The sequence below is a fragment of the Bombina bombina genome, chromosome 7 (genome assembly GCF_027579735.1).
Source record: "Bombina bombina isolate aBomBom1 chromosome 7, aBomBom1.pri, whole genome shotgun sequence".
Classification (NCBI taxonomy): Eukaryota; Metazoa; Chordata; class Amphibia; order Anura; family Bombinatoridae; genus Bombina; species Bombina bombina.
Window position 1 is genome coordinate 617915915 of NC_069505.1, and position 9663 is coordinate 617925577.

At 34.4% G+C, this 9663-nt stretch overlaps 1 protein-coding gene across 1 annotated transcript; it reads right to left on the reverse strand.

Annotated features, from left to right (window-relative positions):
* Nucleotides 1-4223: 4223 nt before the first annotated feature.
* Nucleotides 4224-4910, reverse strand: LOC128636733 (olfactory receptor 13F1-like). The gene has a single exon (XM_053689717.1). The coding sequence runs from the start codon at nucleotides 4908-4910 to the stop codon at nucleotides 4224-4226; it is 687 nt and encodes a 228-aa protein (XP_053545692.1).
* Nucleotides 4911-9663: the final 4753 nt, after the last annotated feature.

A 9663-nucleotide genomic window follows, 5' to 3' on the forward strand; every position in this document is an offset into this window, starting at 1 on the left:
TATTCTACCAAAATACCATCAGATATATGTAGAAATATGTATTTATCAATATGAGCAGATCATCGGAATGGAAAATATTCATGTTTTCATGTCAGGTTAGCACAAACAAGAATTATGCGATCGGATTTGGGAAAGAGTGGGGTGTCACTTTTTTCACTATTGACCTCTCTGGTGGTATACGCGAATGCACACGCGATATTCTAAGTTTGGCTTTTTGCGCTTGTCGGGTTAGCGAGACAGCAAAAACTGTTTATTTTCAACTCGTAATACAAGCACAACTCGACTAGCACAAAAAGCTTACATCTAGTGCAATTAAAGCTCAAACGGAAGTGTTAATTTGCACTCCACTCGTAATCTGGCCCTCAGGGTCTCCTGGAAGCAGAAGTAAGGGAAACGACTCAAAGTAGAAAGTCAGCTTCATGGAGAGGAATGAGGTAAGGTCTTAAATGGAGAAGAATAAAAAAAGAAAAAACATAAAACTCTCTCTCTGTGTTCTGCAGGGCAACAAAATGTATGTTGGCTGCATTGCCAAGTATTGAATTTGGTAAAGAAACTGCTCCCAATAGAATTGGACCATTTGATATTTCTGTAAGGTGTTTAACCTCTTAAGCCATATAGACATAGGTACTTTGTCACCGGGTACTTTGCCTAGCTACACTGTCAGAAAAAATGTGCAAAAATTGTACCTTTAGGGGTACAACAGCTTGTTACTGGGGCAGTACCCTCATAGGTACACCTGCTGTACCCTTTAAAATGGGTACAAATTGGTACCCTTGCAGATTGTACCTTTCAAAGGCAAATATGTACCTTTGTTGACTAGATTGGACCTCAGTCCTATTGTACCATATTGTACCCTTACAAAATTGTGAAAATTTGGCCTTTTAAGGGTACTGCCCCAGTGACAAGCCCTTTGTACCTCATGATGGCAAATTTGTACTCAACACAGCATATTACAAATGTTGTTTCATTATTGTTTTATATAACATTCAAATATGCATTCATTTAATGTGTACTTTTTCAGGCAGTATTACAATAGCCACACTGCAGCTTTAAAAAAAGTTTGTATACTTAACTTACTGTAGCCATGTAGCAATTCCAAAGACTACTACAGAACCACCTGATAGAGTCAGGCTAAACAACCAGTTCCAAAATGCGCTATGTGTTTCATATCACTCTGTACTAGACTCTAAAAATAATTGAGGGTGACATGCCACATAAAACATAAATATATAGAAAACAACATAATAATAAAATATAACTCTAACGAAAAGAAGGGGGATTCAGGGGAGGGATAAATGATAAAACTCACAACCATACATTGAATTTTCATTCTATGCAAAATATATGTAAATTAGTATATTCCCCAAGTACACATTTTGGTGATAAACCTTCTACCAATAGATGGAGCTGTGTTACACATGTCAAGGAACTTTCAACCAACAGATGGCGCTATGGCATGTTACACAATGTCCATGTATGTGACTGGGGAAAGGTTACAATTTTATTTTTATTTTTTTTAAACTGGTTCTTAAACAGCTCTTGTTTATTTTATAGAGTTTAAAACATTTTTTTTCTTTGTAATTTTAGTTAATACATTTGCTTTATTTTTAAGAGTTAACATCTTGATGCTCTAAATATAAACATTAAAATGGTAAGTGTTTGTTTGCTTTTTAGAACCAGCAACACAGTATCATTGAATATATGGGTTATTAAAGGGACAGTCTAGTCAAAATTAAACTTTCATGATTCAGATAGGGCATGAAAATTTAAACAACTTTCCAATTGACTTTTATCACTAAATTTGCTTTGTTCCCTTGGTGGTATTTTTCAAAAGCTAAACCTAGGTAGGTTCAAACTGATTTCTAAACCGTTGAAAACTGCCTCTTAGCTCAGAGCATTTTGAAAGTTTTTTACAGTTAGACAGTACTAGTTCATGTGTGTCATATAGATAACAATATGCTCACTCCCATGTAGTTATTTAGGAGTCTGCACTGATTGGCTAAACTGTATGCCTGTCAAAAGCACTGAGATAAGGGGACAGTCTGCAGAGGCTTAGATACAAGGTAATCACAGAGGTAAAACATATATTAATATAACTGTTGGTTATGCAAAACCGGGGAATGGGTAATAAAGGGATTATCCATCTTTTTAAACAATAGCATGCTGGTGTAGGCTGTCCCTTTAAGTATTTTTTTTTTTGCTTTGCCCACTTCTTGCATATTACCAACAACAATTGAACATAATTATTTTGCTGTACAACATGTATGATTCATTTTGGGTGACTGACATTTATTTGATTATGAATAATTGAGCTGTACAAATGATATGGACTTACAGGGTTTGGCAGCCTTGAACCACCCATCCCCTCAACCTTTTAGTCACACAAGTGATTGTACCTTTGTGGGGGGATTAAATGGTACAGACTTATATATATACACACACATATACACACAAAAACACGCCTCTTTCCTTTTGGAAAATAACAGGCTAAACTAACTGTGTATGCAAATTAATCATATTTGTGGTTTTCTATGTGAAAATCTGCAGCTGTTTATCTTGAAACAGAAACACTTTTGCATTATTTAATATGAAATGATTATCTTTAATTTTAAAAAGCTGAATTATCAGCAATGATGTAGAGAGCTTAGATAGATCCATGGATCCATGACACACCCCTGTCTCTCTCATCATGTCTGCCAGACATCAATAAATGCCTACAGCATTCTGGTGAACTGCTTGTGCAATGCCGCCCCCTGCAGATTTCTGGCCAATCGGCTGCTAGCAGGGGGTGTCAATCAACCTAATCATGTAAGATCGGGCGGATTGATGTACGCTGCCTCAGAGGAGGTGTACGAGTTAAGGAGCAGCGGTCTTAAGAAACAGGGAGGTATACGGCCCCATTCGGGCTGTGATAAATCGGCCCCAAGGTGCCAAAACAAATATCTGGTATAACTGTCAGGGTTATTGCCTCTCTGACAGGATGGATCCCAATGGCAGTGGTAGTGGGAATGTGGGCAAATTCCATAGCAATTTACTGGAGACTCAAATATATACAACAGTCTAGTTTATTAGGAGAAAGTTAAAATAAAAATAGCAAGTAATGTCCTGAAACAGATTATACTGGGCAACAGGTAGAGGCAAGTGTTAATTGAAGAAAACTGTACAACCAGTATAGCTGATGATCAGGCGCAAGTTGAGACAGACAATAACTAAGTTTAGGGTCAAACAAAATGGAATTCTAGCTTCTGAGCCAAGCAAAAGGAAATGCCCACTTTTGACCATATAAAGAAAGTGCCCACTTCTGGGCAAACAAAAGTAGAGCCGGCTTCTGGGACAAACAAAGGGAATACCAGGCTGCTGAATACAGGCTGCAAGCTGCAGCAGATAGACGTAGTGCAGTAGACAGGACACGCCAATAGGCACAGCAGGCAATATTGGTGCTGGAGCTGGGAAACTGCTACAGAGAAAGCAAGCAAAAGTACTACCTGTGCCAAATGCAGAGACAAGGTCAGTACAGTCCAAGATTCAAAGGTAGCAGCAGCAAGTATCCAGACTTAGGCAAGGTCACATGCAGGACATCCAGCAACAAACAGGAACCATGAAAGACTCTACTGCCAGAGCAAGGAGTAATGAAATAGGCTGCTCAAAATATATCCAAACAGCACTTCCCTGATTGGGTAGCATCCAGAAGGAGACACACATGCTGATGATAATATTCTTCCACAAACCCCTACAAGTAAACATCCTCTAGTGGCACAAACAGAGCGAGCCAGACCATTGAGTCCCTTGTTCTACCACAGGTAGAGCACAATGAGTGAAGTCCCTGCCATGCAGTTTGCATTTTATCACAAATAGAGCTTATGGGACCCTGACAATAACCCATTTTGTAAGAACATTTACAGACAAAATATATATTCATGTCTATGTTAACAAGTGTAAAAAGAGAAATTAATTACATTTTTTGTTCATGTATCAGCTGTTTCATCACAATGTAAGGGGTTGTTGGGCATCTGTGAAGGTCGAACTTGATGGACTTTGGTCTTCTTTCAATCTCATCTACTTATATGTAATTAATGAATAACCCCTTACATTAATTTAAACACCATTTGCATTTAGCAGTGTTGCTTCACCATCCTCCATTTCAGACTTTACCCTCTGACTTTATATTCTTTGAAGAACCACTGTGATTATAAAGCTGTTTGGTTTTAACTTTAACCTTTGTGTTAAAAACATTTCTTCATGGCTTTCAAAACCTCTCTGTTTCTTAAGCTATAGACTAGTGGATTTAGAGCTGGAACCAAAGCTATATAAAACAAGGAGAGAATTTGATCTACTTCCTCAGAGTCTTCAGACTTGGTTTTCATGTTCATGCTTAGGGATGTCCCACAGAAGACAATAACAACCATGAGATGTGAGGAACAACTGGAGAAAGTCTTTTGTCTTCCAGCTGAGGTTCGGATCTTCAGGATAGTAGATATGATGTAGATATAGGAGGTTAGTATTAGTAAAAAAGGAAAACATCCCAACAATGTGCCACAGATAGTTGTAAACATTATAATGTTTGTGGTGTCACTACAAGAGAGATGTACCACTGTTTGGATATCACAGAAGAAATGATTGATTTCTTGTGCATTGTAGAATGATAACTTAGTCATCATCATAGTCAATGTCAATGAAATAATTGCACCAAGAAGCCAGGATGAAGTGGCTAAAAGGATGCAGGTCATTTTGTTCATGATGAGAGGATAATTCAGGGGAATACAAATAGCCACATATCGGTCATACGCCATAGTGGTGAGCAGGTAAAATTCTGTAATTATACACAGCCCAAAGAAATAAATTTGTTTAAGACAACTTGTAAAGGAAATGCTGGTGTCACCGGTGATTGTAGTGACCAGCAAGTTCGGCATAACCGTAGAGACATACACAATATCCTGAACTGACAGATTGCACAGGAAGAAATACATTGGTGTATGAAGTTGAGACACCAGGCACACAAGCGTAGTAATTGTTAGGTTACCAAGAACAGCCAGCAGATACATGAGCAAAATGCCCAAAACAACCAAATATCTGTTTGGTAGAGAAATGAAAAATGGTTTTAGATAGAACTCAATCAACAATGTCCTGTTTTTTATAGTTTCATGTAAGACATTTCCTTTGGCAAAAGAGAGAAAATTACAGTTAGTTATCAAGAAGATATTTTCTCAAGCTATCTGGTGGAATCATTTAGATCTTAGAGTAACCTATGTTATGAATAATCTTATTCTTTTCAAAGTCTAAAGGAAAAAATGAATTCACATTATGGTTATTTTTGTGTTTATTGCTGCATGTTCTTTTAAAAAAGAACAATTAATCATTTGTCTATAAAAAGGGGCCAAATGTATTAAACAGCGTGCAGGCAGAAAAGGTTCTCAAGCGAGTGTGTAATGCCGCCCACTTCTTGTAAAAGAGAGAGGCCTGTCAATCACCCCCCGCAAATGTGTTCAGGGGGGATTTCTCTCCGTCATCTCAGAGGTAGCGGAGATAGTAAGAAGCAGTGCATTGATGATGGCTGCTTATTACATTGCGGAAAACAGGCTTGAATGTGCAAACGTGCCCCACAAGTGCTGCTTAGTACATGGGACCCTGTGAAATCATTATGAAATTAATTTTGTTGGATTAGTGACATGCCCTGCAAGGCTGGGGCTGCCCCAATGTGTGTGGACAGTTTGCCTGTCTTGGAACCTTGTCTGCATTCACCTTGATAAATGTGGGCTATAATATAAAAGTGTACAGATTATAAGTATGCCAGTGGAGCTGAAATTACACAATGTTTTTTGGTAATAATACGAATGCTAAGGGTAATGTATAGGTGTACTTAGAGCCAAAGGGGCTCTTCAGAAGTTTTGAAGAAGTTATGAAGCAGCGGTCTCCATAGCTTGCCTGCCTGCTCTGAGGCGGCGGACAGAAATCAACCCGATCAAATACGATCGGGTTGATTGCAACCCGTGCTAGCGGCAGATTGGCCGTGAATCTGCAGGGGGTGGCATTGCACCAGCAGTTCACCAGAACTGCTAATGCAATGATAAATGCCGAGAGCGTATGCTGTCTGTATTTATTGATGTGTAGCGATGTGCAGCGGACATGATACTCTACTTCGTATCATGTCCGCTTGCACATTGATACATATGCCCCATAAAGAAAGTTTAAGATATTAGGTGTGTTTAGTTTGTTTATTGAATTGCAATAAATTAGCATGACAGCTAAGTGAGAAGACATTCTGAATACATTAACACCTTGCTTACTGCTATTGTTTTTCTTTTAGTGAACTAACTCCCCCCATTTGCCATATTTAAAGTATTTACTTACCAGAGAAGAGAAAAGCTTGTCACTGTCATTTTTGTTAGAAAAATGTGCCTTATTTTGCAGTATTTTATCACCTTTGCTGAGGACAGTTAGGGACAGATATGTAGCAGGGTTAGGCTTGTGAATTATGCATTATGCACTTTCAATTCTCAAAATAAGAAAACCCACAATTACATTTTAGGAAAGGGGTAAAATAAATATAAAGGTATATTGCATTTTTTTTATTACACATAATGAAAACATTTTATAGTTTTGTGTTCATTTAACAGGGGAATGAGGTGTAAAATTATAAAATTTTAAATAGTCCTACAAAAAAAATCTTCTGAAAAATTGGGTCCTCTTGCAAGATATAGGGAAATATTACTGCAACGTGTTATTAATGGTTACAGTGGGGTTTAAATGGTTTTAAATGAAACTTGAAGGCTACTAGGAATGCTGTACTATGCACACTGCAGGTTAAAGGGAAACTAAATCCAAATTGTTTCTTTCATGATTCAGACAGAGCAGCAATTTTACTCCTATTATCAAATTGTTCTTCGTTCTCTTGGTATCTTTATTTAAAAACCTGGGTAGCGCTTTCTGATTGGTGGCTAAATATAGCAAGCAAGCACTATCGAGGGTGCTGAAACGAAAATGGGCCGGCTCGTAAGCTTACAATCCTGCTTTTAAAATAAAGATATCATTGTAGTATAAACTTATTATGTACACTATAACAGTGGTTCACTTGTCAATACACACACACACATATATATATATACACACACACACATATATATATATATATAAACACACACACATATATATATATATATATATAAACACACACACATATATATATATATATAAACACACACACATATATATATATATATAAACACACACACATATATATATATATATAAACACACACACATATATATATATATATATAAACACACACACACATATATATATATATAAACACACACACATATATATATATATATAAACACACACACATATATATATATATAAACACACACACATATATATATATATATAAACACACACACATATATATATATATATAAACACACACACATATATATATATATATAAACACACACACATATATATATATATATAAACACACACACACATATATATATATATAAACACACACACATATATATATATATAAACACACACACACACATATATATATATATAAACACACACACATATATATATATATATAAACACACACACATATATATATATATAAACACACACACACACATATATATATATATATAAACACACACACACATATATATATATATATAAACACACACACATATATATATATATATAAACACACACACATATATATATATATATAAACACACACACATATATATATATATATATAAACACACACACATATATATATATATATAAACACACACACATATATATATATATAAACACACACACATATATATATATATATAAACACACACACACATATATATATATATAAACACACACACATATATATATATATATAAACACACACACATATATATATATATATAAACACACACACACATATATATATAAACACACACACATATATATATATATAAACACACACACACACATATATATATATATATAAACACACACACATATATATATATATATATATAAACACACACACATATATATATATATATATAAACACACACACATATATATATATATATATATATATAAACACACACACATATATATATATATATAAACACACACACATATATATATATATATAAACACACACACATATATACTATATATATATATATATTAACACATACACATAACACACACACACACACACACACACATATATATATATATAAACACACACACATATATATATATATATAAACACACACACATATATATATATATATAAACACACACACACATATATATATATATAAACACACACACATATATATATATATAAACACACACACACACATATATATATATATATAAACACACACACATATATATATATATATAAACACACACACATATATATATATATATAAACACACACACATATATATATATATATATATATATATAAACACACACACATATATATATATATAAACACACACACATATATATATATATATAAACACACACACATATATACTATATATATATATATTAACACATACACATAACACACACACACACACACACACATATATATATATATATATATATATATATATATATATATATATATATATATATATATATATATATATATACAAACAATTTCCAGTTCAGCCCACCAAGAGACACCAGCCTGGGTGCAAATATGAATAGCATATGTAACAGAAGTAAATGCACTCTCAGGGCTTCCACAAAATTCTTTATTGGAACGTTTTCGGGGTTCACAACCCCTTCATCAGCATAACCACATAAGCAAAACTCAAACAATTTATAGTGTTTCTAAAAACTCTCACCAAACAAGTGTTACTCCAAAGTGCGCCAAATATCGGGTGTGGAACGCATCTTGCGTTCCACAGTAGTGGTGCCTACCGGAAGTGATATTATCTCACTTCCGGTTTCGCGGCATCGTAATATTAAACATACAAGCAATGTTATGTAATTCATCAACATACAATAACTCATACATAATGGTGTATCATGTGTGCTAGGTAAGTAAGTGCTAATATAAACTTAGCTATGTTAAATAGTCTTCATTAGATCGCCGTAATAATATCCCTAATCGGCTGATCAAGTGCCACTGTGTATACCGATCACCATGGCAACTGTAGTCATGGTTATAATAAACAATCATAAGTCGTGTCTTAACACTGTGGTCAATCGCATAGTGCAGCACACCAAATATATGTGACAATAAGTGATAAACATTCTTAATCACATTTATGCGTTGTATAAAAGCAATAATATATATACATAGATAGGTATAAGTTTAGATTTATATACAGAAAATGGCGATTCTTGCTGTGTTTGTTATCAGTTAATAGGATGATGTTGAATGACTGCAAATATTAAGTGGGCTCTTTTCTGGCTGTATATCCACAGTATCTATATCCAACGATATATAAATATATATTTTAGTGAAATATGTGAAAATTGGTAATGTGGTAGGACCAATTAGGGGCAAACTTATTTCACATCACCAAAGGCGGTTTATCTATATACCTCAATTCGTCAGTGCTACATTTATGGCCATATGCAAATACTGAGCCTAATAGAGGTATTAACCTAATTTTACAGTGAAAT

Coding starts and splice junctions, on each gene's coding strand:
- LOC128636733 (XM_053689717.1), bottom strand. CDS start 4,910: ATGCCGAACTTGCTGGTCACTACAATCACCGGTGACACCAGCATTTCC.